Consider the following 19518-nt stretch of genomic DNA (forward strand, 5'->3'; position numbering starts at 1 on the left):
ATCACCTGTTGCATAGCTGCCTGCTGTGGAGCTAGCCAGGCTGCAAGAGCCACTCTGGAGCATGCAGGTTAACAACCTGATGAAGTGGGGGGTCATTCTTGGGCTGCATTGACCTCTGTGTGTGGGGGGTTGGTTGGTTCTGTACCTGTTGGAGAGCCGGCAGTGGAGACAACTGGAGAAGCAACCATCAAGGAACAGCAGCTGAAGCACTTCATCTCTGGAGCTGGTGAGGAAGCGAGAGAGGAGGATGAGCGGCATCCCCAGAGCACTCTGCCAATGCTCCTGCCCCAGCCTCCTTGCAGTGGCTGTGAGCGCGAGGGGCCCTGCCCTGGAGTGCGTGCATGCGCCACGGCCGCTGGTTCTGCTCTATGCACCCTGGCTGAAATCTGGAGAGACGATGTGCTCCGGAGCATTGGGGCCAGGCCGAGCCGGGCCTGGTCTTTGCCAACAGGGAGTTTACCTGGCCGTGGGAAGACATTTTTCTGTTGAGTGGGAGGCACCGGCCCGTGCTGCTGTGTGGGCGTGTGGTGGGGAGCCTTGCTGCAAGAGGCAGGCCTCCCCCTGAGCCCGGAGGCTGGGGCCAGGTGCTTGCAGCCGGGGTACTTCTTGACATGGTTGTCCCTTTGTTTACTTCACTCCCTGGATCCCCAGGTGCGAGGGTTTGGGAGGTGTTTGCATCTGGAGAGCCAAGGTGAATTCCCCGCCAGGGTTCTGGGAAGAGAAGGCTTCGCCCTGCGCTCCCGTTCTTCTGGGTGTGCTGAGGCCAGGACGTTGGTGCAAGGTACCTTTTCTCCATCGCCAGAGAGTTCTCCCTTGTTGAGCCACACTTGATTGCGCAGGTTGGATGGGGAGGGTGGGGGGTGAACCTACACCTTTCCCTGCCCTGGGGATTCCTAGAAAAGGGAGGTGGGAAAGGTCAGAGGACACCAGAGGTTTCCCTTCCACCTGTTGTTCCTGAGAAGGCCCAGGCACCTTTGGGGTTCTCCAACGGAGGTTTGTTTATGGATCAAATTCACTTGGCAAAGCGCTGCACAAACTCAATTCTATTTGCCCTCCTTGCAACCACCCTGAGGTCCCGATCCTATTGTGGCTGGGACACAGGGACAGACGCGGGGCCACAGATCCAGGCCTTCCAGATGTAAGCTACTTTTTATTGGAGCAAACTCGCTGGCCGAAAAGGGTAGGAAAGAGGCCACTATCTGCAGCTTACCACCACTATCGCTCCATCAGATCAAAATGACTTTTTATGGTTGTGTGAAACACTGGAATGTAATCAAAGTACGTTAAAAACCAAAGAGGGATCTGTGCACAAGGGCTACAGATCGACTTTAAACCGTAAGAGGAAGATCCGTGGGTGCCCCCCTCCTCTAATAACGAGGGGGGAGGGGGAGGGCTTTGCACAAATGAAATTGCCTTCCTTCCTGCCTGATCCATTTACCTGCTAATGCCATTAAGTGCAAGTCGTTTCCTTATTTAGCATGGGTGTTCACCCTCCCACTAGAACTGGGGAGGGGGGAGGTTCCAGTTTCTCCTCTTCTAGCCTTTGTGCATAACTCAAACACCTTCCCTCAACCACCAGCCAAGCAGATTCCTTTGAGGTTGCCCCCCTCTCCTGTTGTGGGGCAAGGTCGCCATCCCTCCTTGTGGCTTGCCATATTTTGTCTTTACGTATCCAAGGGAGTGGGAGGGACTCTCCCCTCTCCTATGTTCCACAGAGCTAGAAAGGCCTCCTGGGTCAGTCCCTCAGCAAACCAAGTCCGGACAGTAAGGGCACGCAGAGAGTTTGTCTTACCTGCAGCTGGATCCCAGGCACCCTCTGCCATTGAAAATGTGAAATTTAAGGCATCTCAGGGGTGAAACTAAAAAATAGGAACACACTTCAGAATTCTGGTGCCTGTGGCCAGAACTATCCAGTGTGGAACACGGGAAAGTGGCATACTCGGATGGATGGGAGAGCACACACCTATCCAAAGTGGAGCAGGGCCTTTCCATGAAAAGCCTCTGGCTGCACGATGGCCTCACAGAGCCCCGGCCGGCCGGCCAGCTCTCTCCCACATGCAGGCAGGGTGCTGGAAGCCCTCCAGCTTATCCTGCCTGCCTTGCATGGATGAGCGAAACGAGCAGCCGACCTGTGGGCTGCAAGCAAAAGAGGATCAAGGCTGGGTTTGCAAATGCCAGCGGGATGGGATCACTCGCGAAGAGCAGCAGAATGCGAGCCAGGGCTGGGGGCTGGGCATGACCCCTGCGAAATGCACCAACGGAAGTGGTGGAAGGAAGAAGCCCTTCTGTTTACACAGCAGTGGCTTTGGGTTCTTCACTGGAAAAGGAGTTGCTGATTGGGGTAGGGCAGAAGGCGCCGTCTCGGGTTCTGGAGAATTGGGGGATGTGCAGCTGCCAGCCTGGAGCAAAGATGAGCTCAGGCTGGATCTTGCATAAGCGTATCACACACCCCTTCGATCTACAGTTGTAATTCTGTAGCAGCAACACAGCTATGAGGAACGGGGCCGGCCCTTCCATGAGGCAAAGTGAAGATGCTGCCAGTCCTCCTGAGTCCCCACAACGTGGATAGGATCAGGCTAATTCCACATGGGTAAATGTTGGGTGTGTGTGTGAAAGGGGGAGCAAAGCATGCATAAACCCACAGGGCATCTATTGCAAATATTAATCATAGAATAGTAGAGTTGGAAGGGGCCTAAAAGGCCATTGAGTCCAACCCCCTGCTCAATGCAGGAATCCACCCTAAAGCATCCCTGACAGATGGTTGTCCAGCTGCCTCTTGAATGCCTCCAGTGTGGGAGAGCCCACAACCTCTCTAGGTAACCAGTTCTATTGTCATACTGCTCTAACAGTCAGGAAGTTTTTCCTGATGTCCAGCCGGAATCTGGCTTCCTTTAACTTGAGCCTGTTATTCCGTGTCCTGCACTCTGGGAGGATCGAGAAGAGATCCTGGCCCTCCTCTGTGTGACAACCTTTTAAGTATTTGAAGAGTGCTCTCATGTCTCCCCTCAATCTTCTCTTCTCCAGGCTAAACCTGCCCAGTTCTTTCAGTCTCTCTTCATAGGGCTTTGTTTCCAGACCCCTGATCATCCTGGTTGCCCTCCTCTGAAAATGCTCCAGCTTGTCTGCGTCCTTCTTGAATTGTGGAGCCCAGAACTGGACGCAATACTCTAGATGAGGCCTAACCAGGGCTGAATAGAGAGGAACCAGTACCTCACGTGATTTGGAAGCTATACTTCTATTAATGCAGCCCAAAATAGCATTGGCCTTTCTTGCAGCCATATCACACTGTTGGCTCATATTCAGCTTGCGATCTACAACAATTCCAAGATCCTTCTCATTTGTAGTATTGCTGAGCCAAGTATCCCCCATCTTGTAACTGCATTTGGTTTCTATTTCCTAGATGTAGAACTTGGCATTTATCCCTATTAAATTTCATTCTGTTGTTTTCAACCCAGCACTCCAGCCTATCAAGATCACTTTGAAGTTTGTTTCTGTCTTCCAGGGTATTAGCTATCCCACCCAATTTTGTGTCATCTGCAAATTTGATAAGCATTCCCTGCACCTCCTCGTCCAAATCATTAATAAAAAAGTTGAAGAGCACTGGGCCCAGGACTGAGCCCTGTGGTACCCCACTCATTACCTCCCCACAATTTGGCCTCACCTCAGTTCGGGGAGGGGGAAGGGGAGGGCATACTTTTGGCCCTAAGGGAAGAGGAGGCATAGTAGTCTGGGTTGTTTGCGCTATCTACTAATCTAAAACTAGCTCTTCCTTTAAAGTCAATTTTGTGCATGTTCAGGGTACTGTGTATATTGACGTGGGGGTGCAGAGTACCCATGGGGGGGTGTCGCTCTGGCTCAATCAGCAAAATGTCCTGGGCCAGATCTGATGCGGGGGGGGGGCGACCCTCTTCCGCATCGTGTTCTTGCTTCCACAAATTCCAAGTGGCACAACTCTCCGGTGTGGTGTAGTGGTTAGAGTGTCAGACTGGGAGTCAGGAGATCTGGATTCTAGTGCCCACTCAGCCATGGAAACCCACTGGGTGACTTTGGGCCAGTCACAGGCTCTCAGCCCAGCCTACCTCACAGTGTTGTTGTTGTGAGGATAAAATGGAGAGGAGGAGGATTATGTACGCCGCCTTGGGTTCCTTGGAGGAAAAAAAGGTGGGATGTAAATGCAACAATAAATAAACTAATAAACTCTCACCTTTCTACCTTGTTGAGTCAATCTGGATTAAGCCACTTTTAAAAGTCCCATCGAGGAGGAGAGAATGACCTCTGGTGTCCCCAGCCAAGGACGGGGTGACACCTTGCTCTGCAGCAACAGCAGCACTGGGGGGGGGGGTTACAGAAGCTTTTTAGTAGCCCCTTGTGGGCCCAGGAAAAGAGGCTGCTCCACTTGCTCCTTGTTTCAGTCTCACCCTGTTTCCTCTTTCTCCGGCTGGGCTATTTGGCTTCTGTCTTCAACCCTCTTCTTGCGGGGAAGGGGAGTGAACACCACTCATTCTAGGGTCTTTCTTTTGCTTAAAGCCTCAACTAAGTCAACAGATTTTGTGGCATTTGGGTTGGTCCTCAAAGGGCTCAGAACAGCTACCTTTGGCTGGATTTTTTTATTTTTATAAATTAGTGTGAGTTCACATTGCCCCCTTGTGGGAGCCAAGGGCAGGGCTCCTGCCCATCTCACATCTGCTCGAACCCGCCAATGTAGCAGCAGCAGCAGCAGCAGCACACCTTGTTCAGAAGAGATTGGTATCAATCTCCAATTGTGCCACCCACCTTCCCCTGCAATGTGCAGCCCTGGCAAGGGGTTAGGTGACACCCCGGGGGTACTTTAGCTAGGGGTGCCAGCCGCTGTAACTGTGCCTCTGAAGAGCAGGTGGGTGGATGGACTGGAACAGGTGATAACACTGACTTCATGCACTGTGGAAAACCTCAGCTGCTGGTGGCATCTGCGCATCAATTGGCTGTTGACAACTTCAGGAGGAAATTCTTGTCCTTAGAACTTACAGGGAACGTTGAGGAACTTGGCGAGGTGATTGTGGGCCAAATCCTGGTAATTTTTCATAGAATCGTAGAATAGTAGAGTTGGAAGGGGCCTATAAGGCCATCAAGTCCAACCCCTCCTCTCAGTGCAGGAATCCACCTTAAAGCATCCCTGACATGTGGTTGTCCAGCTGCCTCTTGAAGGCCTGCAGTGTGGGAGAGCCCACCACCTCCCTAGGTCACTGGTTCCATTGTCGTACTGCTCTAACAGTCAGGAAGTCTTTCCTGATGTCCAGCCGGAATCTGGCTTCCTGTAACTTGAGCCCATGATTCCATGTCCTGCACTCTGGGATGGCCGAGAAGAGATCCTGGCCCTCCTCTGTGAGACAACCTTTCAAGAATTTGAAAGGTGCTAGGATTAAACTATAAATCAATTGTGTCCCATGTTTTGGAAGTATGTCTCCTTATGTTCACAGTTTACTGTAGGAATTCATTAAAGTTTCTAGCCTGTACAGCATTGAGCAGCAGCACCTTATCAAAGTTTCATGTAGCAGGAAGGTGCTGTTGCACCACATCCTGCTTGTGGATCCCTGGTGAGAATCTTCTTGGCCCCTGTGCAAACAGAGTGCAGGACTAGATGGGCCCTTGGTCTGATCCAGCATCAGGGCTCTTCTTATGGTCTTAAAGACACATCAGTATGGAATCTTGTGAATCAGAGTTGGAATTGAGAGCCAGAACACATCTGGAACAGGGAAAAACAAACAAAGCGGCTGTGTTGGTCATAAGAGAATATCTCAAATCCATATGGTGCAGTGCCATTATTAGGCCACCTCAAAGATCACAAAAATGTGCAGGCTTTTGGGATTGCCAGATCACTTCATCATACGTAGTGTTACAGAAACCCAACACCTGCAACCCCTCTTCTTCCTCTAAGATGCTTAAGACTCTCCCCCTCCTTACTTTTGTAACATCTTGCCTGATGAAGAGATCTACAGACCTCAAAAGCTTGCAGGTTTTTGTGATCTTTGAGTTCAAGGTTCAAGCACTGGGATTGAAGGATGCCCTAGAGCAGCTTTCCTCAACCTGGGGCGCTCCAGATGTGTTGGACTGCATCTCCCACAATGCCCCAGCCAGCTGGGGCATTCTGGGAGTTGTAGTCCAACACATCTGGAGCGCCCCAGGTTGAGGAAAGCTGCCCTAGAGGGACCTTGGGAAGGGTTCCAGGGCTTCCTGATGGGTCCTGCCCCAAATTAAGCCTCCCCTACTGAAAGGAATGAGACCTGCGCAGAGGAGCGATGGCACCCATGCCAGAGGAGTTCCTCATGAATCTCTCACCCGCCTGATCCTTTCCAACAGCAAAGCAAGCCTGGATTTGCTTCATTGAACCAAGGAGGCGCCCCGGAAGGCGTTGGCAGGCTGTTTTGGCTGCTACCCCATTGCCAGAGAGAGGCTCACACGGGTGGAGAGCAAGAGTGGAGGTGGGACCATGGGCTACTTTGGGGCTGCTGTTGTGGTCTTCTTCACTCTTTCCGCTCAGGTAGGAGAGGCAGAGAGGGTGCGGGGAAGCTGTGGGGCCCTGGGAGTGGAAAGAGGAGGGTGGAGAAATTTGGGAGGATGTGGAGGAGTGGGGCAGGGCGTGTGGAGGTGCAGGAGAACTCCAGAAGCGTGTAGCCCAGGGATGTGTACTGTGTAGCCCAATAATGTGGCTACCTGATATCCCCAAAGTGGAGCTGGTGGGGACAAAACGTGGGGTCGGCTTGCATGCAAAGCACAGGTGGTGACCCTGCACTGTGGCTCCATCCTGTGTGTGTGGGGGGGGAAGAGCTAGGATGTGGAGGGAAGCGCTCCCAAGGTGGGTGTAGGGGAGCAGCCCCTCCACTGCTACCTGCCCGGCAGGTACAGAGTCCTATTTATTGCTGAGTCAGAGAACCTATAACCCATTTCCTGGTTGTTCCCTGGTGAGCGGGCAAAGCCACACCGGGGCAAAACGTGGCCCCTTGGGCATGAAGCTGCAGATCTGTTGAACCTGCAGATCTGTTGAAAAACCTTGAGCAGCAGCCCCCAAGAAAGGGCCCCTGAGAATGCCAAGCAGTGAGGAGTCACGACGGAGGGAGCGTCCAGGGGCAGGCGTGGGCAGCAGCCTCCTTGCAGCGCTGGGCACCCCCTTACCTGTGGCTTTTTTTCTGGGCACCTGGGTGTCCTTCAGAACAAAGCGCTGCTGCGCCCAGCAGCCCCAGGTGACCAATTGCAGAACGGGTGCCGACAAAGGGAACGAGGGGTTCTGCCGCAAAGGCACCCTGGATACGTGCCGGGAGCAGGTGGGAGGGCTGAGGTTGGCACAACCCAAGGCAAGACACAGTGCCCGCCATCACCTGTTATCCAGCAAAAGACCCCGCCCACCGCGGCTTATCTTCAGGGTGTCTCAGTGCAACGTCTGAACTCACCTAGCGTCAGCAATGCCCCTGCCCCTCCCTTAGTTTCCAGGAATGTGAGTGGGGGGGGCGAGGGGGGAATGGATTCTGAGCTCCAGCAGCAGCATCAGAGCAAAACAACATCTTATCCCCAAGTTCACATCGAATGCGGTTGCTTACCAGTGAGACGTTCTTGTGGGCAGCCAAGCTGTTCTGCTTGGGTTTTGGTGAACTCATCGCTCAGCTGTGCACATTTGAAGCTGTTTTGGGCCCACAGAACAAAACCACGCGGCAAGGGGAGTCCACCAACTTTGCTGGGCCAACAAAGTTTTCAAAATTTTGGAACGAATGAGCTTGTGGGCTTACACGAAACTCTTCTTTCAATGTGGGCATTCGAAGCAAATGTTTTAAATTCCCCTGTGAGGATAAGCAGTTCCTAATGTTCCAGATTGGGGTTGATTCAGTAAAGGCAATGACCCGTTAAGAACAAGAGTGGGTCGCCTATCTTTGAATGGGAATGCTCTGCCATGGATTTTGTCAGAACCTGACTTCCCAGAGGCGAGGCACACATCACAGTAAAACTCTTTTTGGGGGGCAGTAATTCTAGTAATTAGCTATAAGTCTTTTCTGTCTTCAATAAAGATCAACAGTTAAGATCTCTCTAAGAGCCTCGGAAAGTGGCAACAAGGGAGAAGGCCTTCTCAGTGGTGGCCCCTCGATTACAGAATGCTGTCCCCATTGAGGCCCACCTGGTGCCAACATTGCCATTTTGTCAACACCAGCTTAAGACTTTCCTCTAAACCCAGACATGTAATGGCATATGATGGGGCATTTATGTCAGCTGCCTTAATAGGATTAGCTGCTTCTTTTTTTAATTGAAATTGGTTTTAGCTGTTTAAATCGTTTTAAATTTTGTGTGTCTTTCTGCACAGGAGCCCAATGGCATTGTTCATGGAGAGGCTCAGCCCTTCCCTGAATCTGGCCCAGCAGATTCTGAGAGTGAGAGGGGTCTCCATAGGGGAAAAGAAATGTGCCCAAACTAGAGAAGTGGCCACTTGTTTTAAAGAGCGGAAAGTTGTGACGGTTGCGACTAAGGAACTACTTGGAAGAGAAATGTCAAAGCAGGGGCCTTCCAGCTGGGTGCGAGTGTGTCTGCGGGTGGCTGCACGGCTTGCTCTCGCTTCCTTTGCTAGGCAAGGGGAGGAATTCATACAGGTTTCAAAGGACTTCTTTTCTTCTCCCGTCTCTCAACTTTGAATCCCAGGTTGCCGGGTGTTATGGAGCCAAACAATTTTCCCTGAGCCTCCATGCTCTGGATTTGCTCACCGGCCTCCCTGCCACAGGGCTGGACTTGCGCTTGGCTCAGTTTCAGCAGCCCAGAAAAATATGGAAAGAGATCATGAGGAGGTAGGACAGGATCATGGGCGGCGGGGGGGACCCCAGCTCGCATGCCAATGTTTCGGGGCTCTGGATTGGGTCTCCAACAGCTTCAGCCTCCTTTGTTTCAATTTCAGCACGACGAACAAAGAAGGGCGCTTGGACAAGAGAATCCCGGCACTCGGGCGGCTGACAGCCGGCACCTACAAGCTGCGCTTTGACACGGGAAAGTACTGGCAGCAACAGGGCCGCACCAGCTTCTACCCTTATGTGGACGTAAGTTTTGATCATCTGGCAAAGGAGACGGGAGGGGCCCAGCCACCACAGTAGGGACCGTGCACTCTCCTTGGATGGGGGCCTTTAGTGCTCCTGCTTTGGCAGGAGGGGAACATGCCTCTGGAGAATGGGATCAATGGCCACACTGGGTGGGGATGATGGGCACTGTAGTCCAACACATCTGGAAGAGAGAATGTTGGGGGAGAATGCCTTGGGGGGCTGCACGTGTGAGGTCCAGTAACATACGAACCTCTAGCGGTGCGCATGGAGCCATTCACATGCCAGGGAGGGTCCTGTCAGGGGAGCGAAAGGCCCTGAGGGCTGGTAAGAGAGGCCTGGTGAGCCGTCAGGAACTCAGCCAGAACGGGATGAGTCCAAAGGGGCTGGAGAGAACGGTGGCCGCATTGTGGCACCCGAGGGGCTCCGAGCCAGGCAGTTTTACTCTGCCAACTGTTCCCCCGTGGACCAGGCCCAGTGCAGCTACAGAGACGGCAGGATCTCCCCCCCCCGCACCCCATAGAGCTCTCCCCACCTTCTGCCCTTCCAAATCCCCCGCCCCATTCAGCTGAATTCGGTCTAAGCACCCCCTTGCTCTGCTTGTCTCTTTCAGGTTGTCTTCACAGTCACAGGGGCAGAAAGCAAAGTGCACATCCCGCTGCTGACCAGCCCCTATTCCTACACGACCTACAGGGGGAACTAGTGGAAGAGACGGGGCGGCATCAGCGGGGGGCGCCACTGCAGCAAGCCACAAACCACAAGCTGGAGCTGCCTCCAAGTCCCCACGTCTGGGCCGTGGCCGTGGCCACAAGCTGATGCCTGCCAGAGAACAGGAGACTAATAAAAGGCCTGCCTCACAGGGTTCTTGTGAGGGCGGACGCAAAGAGTGTTACTTGGAAGTCTCCTGTTTTAAATGGGAGGCCTTGGATGGACCGTGGTTGTTGGGCGCCTGCAAGGGGAGGGAGAGAATGTGAGGGTGCCGGTGGAGGGGCGGGACGGGACGCCCTGTATTGCAGTGCTACTGCCGAACGTCCGCTGTGCCCCCATGCTGGGAGGGCTGCCCAGGACGGTGGCTGCTCGAGGCCGGGACCCCTCAGGGAACCAAAGCTTAAGGCAGCTGGGACTCCTTGGCTTAGAAACATAGAACTTCCAGCCTGTCTTGAAGCTGTTTTTCTGCTGCACCTTGCTGATGGCCTTGGTGGCTTTGCCCACGCACCGCCACACTGCACTCCCTGTCAGGAAGCGGCAGCCCCAGGCGGCAGCTCTGGAGCAGTCCTCGTCCGCAGCACACGAGCTCGGGCTCTTCTCAGGAGCCGGAGAGCTGCAGCAACCCTGGCCCAGGAAGGGGCCACCCAGCAACGCAGGCAGTGGAGAAAGGCCTCCGGCCTCCCGAGCTAGGTTGCAGAATGCCTCCGGGGACAGAAAGGGACTCCCGTTTCCACCGATGAAGCTGGCAGGAGCAGGGGCCTGGCAGCAGTGGGGTGTGAGGAGGGGACGGAGGCTGCCTGACCCACTGCCAGGGAGCAAGGAAGCTTGTCAGTAAGACATGGCCACTGCCGCCAGTTACCTATTGAAGCGTTACAGTAGATGGATCTGATATTGAGCAGCTGATACCTTTTCCCTCGAGACCCCTGCCCCACCCAGAAGCAGGAAGCCCACCAAGGAGAACGCAGAGCACCCAGCCCGGCCTCAGGTGCCTTGGCATCAGCCGTGTGGCTGGGCAGGGCTGAGCAGGGATCTCAGACGGAGTGGATCAGCTTCCCAGGCATGTGAGCCAATCCGCTGTGTAGGCCCTGGGTATGCCCAGCCTCAGGGGCATCTGCATCACGGGATTCTATTTGGGGCCCCCCTGCAGAGCCCACTCCCCCTTTTTGGGCACCACGGCAACGTGGTCAGACCCTTGATCTTTGCAAGGGGGAAAGAAGTCAGACGACCGGCCACTTACGCCTCACTAAGACAGAGGGCACCAATTTATACCCGCACCTGTGAAAGTGTCTGTGCAAATGCAAATGTAAGGATAAAAGCTATAAGTTACATAGAAATACGTCTCACCGGTATGCCTGGCTACTGACCAGGTGCTAAATCTGGATCTGAAACTTCACGGCCCCTTTGCTTTCCCCTCATCGGGTTCTTCAACTTGAAACCAGGCCTGATTTGGGCAGCCCATGTTTCAACTGGGGGATGGTCTCTTTGATAACTCTTCAAGCAGAGGACTGTCCTGTGTGAAACAAGGGACGTGGCCATCTTAGGCGGTGTGCAACGTGCAACCACAGATTTCCGTGCCAGATTCCTCTCTCTCTCCCAAACTGTTAACAAAAAACTGTTTTTAAACCATTAAAGCACTGGTGAGAGGATGCCCCAGAGCTGTGGCCTGACGTTGGAAAGGGGTCCCAGGGATACTTCCTGACGGGCCCTGCCCTGAACGGAGCCTCGAACACACAGGGAGGCCTGAGACTTGCAGAATGGAGGAACGGCATGTAGGCCAGAGATGTTCCTTGTGGATCCTCCACCCGCCTGATCTGATGCCACCATGAAAGCAGTTTGGGCTCATTTCCATCCGATGTAGCAAGCAGGGCTGTGCGTTGACGGCACCAGCTCCTCCCCCCCCAAAGGGCCTTGGCAGGCAGACTTTGCCCTGGCTGAGCCGCCTCGGCTGCCACCCCATTGCCAGAGAGAGGCTCACACGGGCAGAGCGTGGAAGCGGGACCATGGGCTACTTCGGGGCTGCTCTCCTGGTCCTCCTCGTTCTTCCCGCTCAGGTAGGAGAGGCAGAGAAGGTGGGGGGAAAGCTGTGGGGCCCTGGCAGTGGGGAGAGGAGGGTGGAGGAGGGCAAGGAGGAGTGGGGCAGGGCGTGTGGAGGTGCTGGAAACCTCCAGAAGCATTGGGCATTGATGTGATAGCCCAGGGATGTGTACTGTGTAGCCCAATAATGTGGCTACCTGAAATCCCGAAAGTGGAGCTGGTGGGGACGGAACGTGGGATCGGCTTGCACGCAAAGCACAGGTGCTGACCCTGCACTGTGGCTCCATCCTGGGCGACCATGAGGGCTCCCTGGCGAGCGGGCGCAGCTACGCTGGGGCAATGGTTGGCACTTTGGGTGCTCATGTTTTGGCGGGATTGCACTTCCAGATCCGTGGGAACACCATGAGCAGCAGCCCCCTGAGAAAGGGCCCATGAGAACGCCAAGCGGCGTGCGTCAAGAGGGAGGGAGCTCCCAGGGGCAGGTGTGGGCAGCCGCCTCCTTGCAGCCCTGCCTGCCTCCTCTGCCCTTCACAGAACTGATCTTATGCCAGGCCAGGGAGAGGGGACATTCAGACCTAGCGGGCCCCTGCTTAATCTGCCAGGCAATGGCAATGAGGGCCCGAGGGCCACGTCCAAGGCAGCTCCATCAAAGCAGAGGCTGAGGGTCTGTCCTGCTGCTGAGGAACAGAAGGAAGCCAGCTGAGCACACGCTTCCCTTGGCTGTTCCTTGAAGAAGTGGGGCTCTGGGGCACATCTTGCCGGGCTGGGCTCCTGTCAGTCTTTGGCAGAGGGCGGAGGGCAATGGAAGCAAAATTCAAATGCTGCATGTAAACAGAACATCAGAAGAGCCCTGATGCTGGATCAGACCAAGGGTCCATCTAGTCCAGTGCTCTGTTTGCCCAGGGGCCAGCCAGATGTTGACCAGGAACTTACAAAGCAGGACACGGTGCAACAGCACCCTCCCACCCATGTTCCCCAGCAACTGGTGCACACAGGCTCACTGCCTCAGATACTGGAGGTAGCACATAACCCTCAGGGCTAGTAGCCATCGATAGCCTCGTCCTCCTCCAGGAATTCATCCAACCCAGCCTATCACCGTGTTATTTACTATTCTTTTATTATAAACCTTTAATATCCCAGCATTACTGTTATTATTGTGACTATTCTTATTGTTGTTTTGCAATATCCCATCATCTGTCATCCTCACCACCACCATCACTATTGCAAATCTTTACTTATGCCTCCCTTCAGTACTGTTGTTTTTATGTTTCTGATGGTTTTTATAGAATCATAGAAAAGTAGAGTTGGAAGGGGTCTATAAGCCATCGAGTCCAACCCCCTGCTCAATGCAGGAATCCACCCTAAAGCATCCCTGACAGATGGTTGTCCAGCTGCCTCTTGAAGGTAAAAAATAAATAAATAAATAAATAAATAAATAAATAAATAAATACAAGTATGTCCAGAGCAATTCACAAAAATGCAAAATGTTCTGCTTGGGTGCTTGGTCAACTTATCCCTCCACCGTGCATAGTTGAAGCTCTTTGGGGCCCACAGAACAAAACCACATGGCAAGTGGAGCCCGTTAACTTTGCTGGGTTCGAAATATTGGGACAAATGAGCTTCTGGGTTTACGTGGCACTCTTCTTTCAGCGTGGGTGTTCAAAGCTAATATTAGCTGTTCCTAATGTCCCCAGACTCATGTTGATTCAGTTACGGCAAGGACCCCTGAAGACCAACAGTAGGTTGGCAACCTTTAAACAGGATCAGGTAAGGGCAAATAAGGCAGCAAAAGAGGTCAGCGAAATGGAGTCCAAGAGAGTCTGAGCCGTGCCAGAGGAGAAGCCCCCACAACTCTTCCCCCCATCCCAAACTCTTTCCTACTGATCAGCTGAATGCAGATGGTGGGTAAGGATCGTGGGATGGACAGCTGTCACCCTCCCCTCTTGACTTGGCTTCCCTTTCTCAGCGCAGAAGCACGGTCCTGATCTGTGGATATTTTATTTATTTCCTCCCTTTTTTCCTCCTCTGACAAGGAACCCAAGGGTGGCTTACGTGGTCCTCCTCCTCCTCTCGATTTCATCCTAACAACATCCCTGTGAAGTAGGTTAATCTGAGAGACAGTGACTGGCTCCATAGCTGAGTGGAGACTAGAACCTGGATCTCCCGAGTTGCAGTCCAACACTCTAACCACTACACCACACTGTCTTTCAGTATGTGCGAATGGGAGGAAATGTGCTTTTGCTCAGGTGGCAACTTATGAATCACCAAACAAGAGGAGACGAATCAGCAAAACAAGAGGACGCCAATTTGCATAAAGTTGGCATATGCAAATTTATGTTTAGATGTAAAATTATAAATAATTACAATACTTCTCACCTCGGAGCGTAGGAGGCTGGGACCAGGGCCTGGCTCCACCTGCTGGCCTGGTGCTGCAGAAGGTGGGGAACTTCAGTTTGCTTCTGCTGGTTATTTCTTTAACCCCCACGTGGACTCGGCAGCCGTTCAAAGAGAGGACAGCTTTGAAATAGAGGACACGTCACCACCCTCCACAGCCACTTTGGGCTTGTGCGCTACAAAAGAGGACATGTAGCCACTCCAGGTCCTGCTGAGACACTTGAGGTTTCCCTGACTAAATCCCCAGGTTTCTTCCTGCCATGCTGAGCTGGAGGCGTGTGTCTTTCTTCACAGGAGCCCAACGGCATTGCTCACGGACAGGTGCTGACCTTCCCCAAATCTGGCCCAGGCTTGAGGAGACAGAAGAGGGACTGGGTCATCCCACCGATCACTTGCTCCGAGAACGAGAGGGGTCCGTTCCCCAAGGAACTGGTGCAGGTAAGGCCTCCGTTCTATGGTGTCTCCTCCTGGGGGTCCCTCCCTGCCAGGGGCTGCCCCAGGTTAGTCATTTACCTGAGGTCTAGGTGACTTTGTCTTAATCCCCAACTTGGTGGCCTCTTATGTTTGCATCAGTCCTGAAATTCCCCACTTGTGACAGGGCTCAGGCCTTCAGAAGCTCCCATCCAGTCCTTGGGTCCTACTTCTTTATACTGGCCCTCCCCATCGCTGGCTGGGGGGTTGTGGGAGTTGTGGTCCACCCAGAGGCCATCAGGCTGGGCAAGGCTGCTTTGTACTCAAGGCCTGTGAGGCGAGGAGCCTTTCCGTTGGACAGCAGGGTGCCACGATGACTCCCGTCAAAGTAGCATTCTTCATAATCCACATGGAAGTGAAACTGGTGCGGTTTTAAGTTGAGTTGGCAGCTTTGTGTCCTTCTGGGTTGTTAGGTTTGCGTTTGCATGGCTTGACGGGTTTACTTTTCATCCTGGAAAGTTCCTGGAAACTCTTAATCGAGGCACAGTTGCTGTGCGCGGGAGATGGCGGACTGAGGCTGGCCCCCTGAGGCTGGCCCATCCCCCCTCTTTATCAGTGGGGAGATCCTGGCCAATATGGGGAGAGGGGAACAGGACATATGGAGGAGAAGGGCTGGTGAGCTTTGACCACCTCTGTTGCTCTGAAGCTCCCCCCCCCCCCACTTGACTGAATACTTGATCCGTTTTCTCCACCAGATCAAGTCCAGTAAAGACAAAGAGACCAAGGTCTTCTACAGCATCACTGGGCAGGGAGCAGACAGCCCTCCGGTTGGCGTCTTCTCCATTGATAGGGAAACAGGCAGGCTGAGAGTGACCCGTCCGCTGGACAGAGAAGACATTGACAAATACCAGGTGAGTCCTCAAGTGCTCCTGCATCCGTCTGAAGAGGCCCACCCTGGTCTAGAACAATAAATGCTTTGCTGTAGCTGTGGCTGCCTCCACTACGAAACGTTTTTTGTGCCCAAGCCGGCCCTTGGCAGTTTCAGGGTGAATAACAGCCGTGGACTTCTTTTGCTCTCCAGCTGCAGTCCCATGCGGTGTCTGAAAACGGCCAACCTGTGGAGGACCCCATGGACATCACCATCAAGGTGATAGATCAGAATGACAACCGGCCAGTATTCACCCAGAGTGTCTTCAAAGGAGCCGTGACCGAAGGAGCCAGGCCAGGTAGGAATCTGTGTTCATTTGCACATGTACGAACAAAGGCACATCATTAGTTGCTGCAGTTCAGTGGGGCATGGTGTGCCCTCCTCCTTGTGTAGTGTTTGCACATGGGCACTATTTCCTTGGCACAGAGAAGGGAAAGCTATCATGCGCAAACCCCACCCAGGCCCCCAGCTGAGCGAAAGTTTCCCTGTGTGTACTCTGCAGCCCACAATCCCCTGCAGCTGCCATGTGCAATGCGCAGGTGCTGTGCAGCTTACTTTTACTCAGAAGCTGAAAAATCTCCTGCAGCTGCCTGGGATAGTTTCAGTTCTGCCTTTATCCTGGCTGGGAAGGAGGGTAAATTTTCTGTATTGCACCTTCTGAAACTTAGTTGTTGCTGTTGTTTTTTAAACCTCTTTCATATACATACAAAGGTACCTCTGTGATGCAAGTGACGGCCACTGACGCTGATGACAGCATAGATACTTTCAACGGGGTCATCACCTACTCCATCCTCAGCCAGGAGCCTCCAGAGCCCCACAGACAAATGTTCACCATCAACAATGAAACAGGGATGATCAGCGTGATCACCACAGGCCTAGACCGAGAGGTGACTGCCTGGGGGGGTGGGGGGCAGGGAGTCTAGCTAGCACCTCCGAGGGCACCCAGAGCCCCCTGTAAGCCTGTGCTCCTGCCTCACGCGATTAGCACTGGAACAGCATTGGAAGCACTGCGAATTAAGCACTCAGCTGAGTTCAGGATTGCACTTCAAATTTTGCATCACTTTCAACCCAAACATCCCACAAGGGTGGTGGGTGGTGGTGGTCCCAAAGAAGGCTATGAAGCTCTGCAAATAAGTCTTCCCAGTTTTGGTACACAAACGGAATTGTTGCTTTGCTTCCTTCTAGAAATTCCCCCGGTACACTCTGGTCCTACAAGCTGCAGACATGTTAGGACAAGGCCTCACTGCTTCAGCGTCAGCAGTGATCACCGTCACCGACACCAGTGACAACCAGCCGATCTTTGATCCGTCCACGGTAATGTTGGGTCTCTTCTTCCTTCCTTGAACTGACACCACATCATATCCTGCTGAATTCCTCCCCTGAACTCATGCAAAGGGACGGCCTCCATCGCGGTCTAAGGAGGGCGGGCCATGGGAGGAACGTGTGTCAGGACTGTGGCCTCCCAATACCATACCTGGTAGAGCTGGGGAGGGATCCTCCTTGCTCATGATTTTGGCAGGCGGCACTTGGGGGATCTGCTTGCACTCCCCCCTTGCAGCTCCCAAAGGGTTAACACTTGCTGCTGAGTCACGGCTGCCTGCCGGCCCAGCATCAGGAAACGGTGCCAAGCCGGATCAGGAAGGCCCCCAAATGGAGGGGAGAAACCAGCTGCCGCAGAAGGACGAGGTGCGCTTCCAGGGGTGTGTGGTGAGAGACCCCATGAAGAAGGGTGGGCTCAACCCTAGAGGAGGCAATTGGGTGGGGGAATGGGCGTGACCGGCTGCTCAAGACAACCAGCGCTCTCAAGAAGCTGGCCTGCCCTGTTCAGCCTCTTGGGTTTTCTGGCAAGAGGCCTCCGAAAGCAACGCTTCTTGGGGGCCGGAGCACAGATGGACCCTGGGTACGGTGGCAGTGACAGCAACATACGATTTTAAATGGCTGGAAATCAAGTCACCTTGGACACTTGTGCATTCAAAGCACACGCACGGCGGTGCTTTCATGCCCGGCAGGGCTCCTCCGTGCTCAGGGCCTCCCCTCACGCAGAAGATCTGCAGGCTTGCATGTCAGCGCACGCCTAGGCAGAGCCGGGTCTCAACAGCTGGGAGAGCAAGGCGGCTGGGAGGGGCCAGGCCCCTGAGCGGGGAGGGCGCCCTGGCCCTGCAAGCCCCCAAGCCTGGCTGCTCTTCGTCCTGGCTGTTGCTACCTGTTCCCCAGTCTCCTCCAAGCAGGCAGGCAGCCAAGGAGGGAGGGGGAGGAGGAGCAGCAGCCCCTGCTCAGCTTGTGCTTCCCCCCTCTGGGCTGTGGATTGGGTCCAGGGGGCAAGCGAGGAGGCACTGTGACAGCTGCGAGTGAGAGGGAGGTCAGGGAGGAGGGCCCACCAAGGGCATTTTGCCCAAACCTTGCATGCAGGAGCCTTTCCCACATCTGCTGAAGGCAAACCTGGCCATTTGTCTTAAGGAGGGGAAGGCTCTGATGGTAGCAACTGAGGAAGCAGTTGGAAGAGAAGTGCCAGAGCAGGACCGCTGCAGCCGTGGGTGTGGGTGTTTGCGTGCGCACGGCTTGCTCTGGCTTCCATGCGTGTGGGTTTCAGCAGACTTTCCTTCTCCTGTCTCTCAGGCTGCCGCCCCAGAGGAAGGCCCCCACGCTTCCCTGAGCATCCATGCCCTGAATGTGCTCACCGGCCTCCCCGCCACAGGCCTGGCCATGCGCTTCTTTCAGCTTGGGGATTCCAGCGACCCATGGACAGAGATCATGGAGTGGTAGGAGGGGAACAGAGGGGGGACGGGACCCCTGGCTCGCTTGCCAATGTTTCAGGGCTCCGGATCGGGGCTCCCAACAGCTTCAGCCTCCTCTGTTCCAATCTCAGTATGACGAACATGGATGGGCGCATGGACAAGAGCATCCTGGCACCTGGGAAACTGAGCGCGGGCACCTACAAGCTGCACTTTGACACGGGGAAGTACTGGCAGCAACAGGGCCACACCAGCTTCTACCCTTATGTGGAAGTAAGTTTTGTTCATCTGGCAAAGGAGATGGGAGGGGCCTAGTGATCACAGTGGGACCATGCACTCTAGTGGTGCGCATGGGGGTGCTGGAGCCATTCACATGGCCAGAGGAAAATGCGGGGGTCCTGTCAGGGGAGCGAAAGGCCCTGAGGGCTGGTAAGAGAGGCCTGGTGAGCCATCAGGAACTCAGCCGGAACTGGATGAGTCCAAAGGGGCTGGAGAGAACGGTGGCCAGGTCGTGGCACCCGAGGGGCTCCGAGCCAGGCAGTTTTACTCTGCCAACTGTTTCCCCGTGGACTAGGCCCAGTGCAGCTGCGGAGGGGGCAGGATCTCTCCCCGCTCTCCCCACCTTCTGCCCTTCCAAATCCCCCGCCCCATTCAGCTGCCTTCGGTCTAAGCACCCCCTTGCTCTGCTTGTCTCTTTCAGGTTGTCTTCACAGTCACAGGGGCGGAAAGCAAAGTGCACATCCCGCTGCTGACCAGCCCCTATTCCTACACGACCTACAGAGGGAACTAGTGGAAGAGACGGGGCGGCATCAGCGGGGGGCGCCACTGCAGCAAGCCACAAACCACAGTGTCTTCTTAGACATCGCCTGCGCGGTACAGTGGAGTGGAAGCTGGAGCTGCCTCCAAGTCCCCACGTTTGGGCCGTGGCCACAAGTTGATGCCTGCCAGTAAACAGGAGACTAATAAAAGGCCTGCCTCACAGGGTTCTTGTGAGGGTGAATGCAGAGTGTTACTTGGAGGTCTCCTGTTTTAAATGGGAGGCCACGGAGGGACTCTGGCCCGCTTCACAACTTTGCGCTCTGCGGCTTTGGGAGTGGTTCCCCCTGGGATGGCACATTTGTGGACAGCACAGGTGGAGAGCGCTGTTGTTCAGGTGCTAGTGAAGTCCAGGGGCTGAGGAATCGAGGGGAGGGGGGGGGTTTCTTGGAGTACCCAAGCTGTTCCTTGAAGGATGAGGGAAAGAAACAGGAGGCCTCTGCAGGTGACCAGG

At 54.3% G+C, this 19518-nt stretch overlaps 2 protein-coding genes across 2 annotated transcripts; both read left to right on the forward strand.

Moving 5' to 3' along the window:
- The first annotated feature begins 7061 nt into the window (after positions 1-7061).
- LOC134408896 (5-hydroxyisourate hydrolase-like) lies at positions 7062-9771 on the forward strand. Its single transcript, XM_063141409.1, has 4 exons — positions 7062-7298; positions 8656-8798; positions 8906-9044; positions 9655-9771. The coding sequence occupies exons 1-4, from the start codon at positions 7062-7064 to the stop codon at positions 9742-9744; spliced, it is 609 nt and encodes a 202-aa protein (XP_062997479.1). The 3' UTR covers positions 9745-9771.
- Positions 9772-11718: 1947 nt separating this feature from the next.
- Positions 11719-19260, forward strand: LOC134408669 (cadherin-1-like). Its single transcript, XM_063141033.1, has 9 exons — positions 11719-11800; positions 14472-14615; positions 15344-15499; positions 15670-15814; positions 16228-16403; positions 16702-16830; positions 18133-18275; positions 18383-18521; positions 18949-19260. Exons 1-9 carry the CDS (start codon positions 11750-11752, stop codon positions 19036-19038), a joined length of 1173 nt encoding a protein of 390 aa, XP_062997103.1. The 5' UTR covers positions 11719-11749; the 3' UTR covers positions 19039-19260.
- Positions 19261-19518: the final 258 nt, after the last annotated feature.

Source organism: Elgaria multicarinata, chromosome 14 (assembly GCF_023053635.1).
Source record: "Elgaria multicarinata webbii isolate HBS135686 ecotype San Diego chromosome 14, rElgMul1.1.pri, whole genome shotgun sequence".
NCBI classification, from domain to species: Eukaryota; Metazoa; Chordata; class Lepidosauria; order Squamata; family Anguidae; genus Elgaria; species Elgaria multicarinata.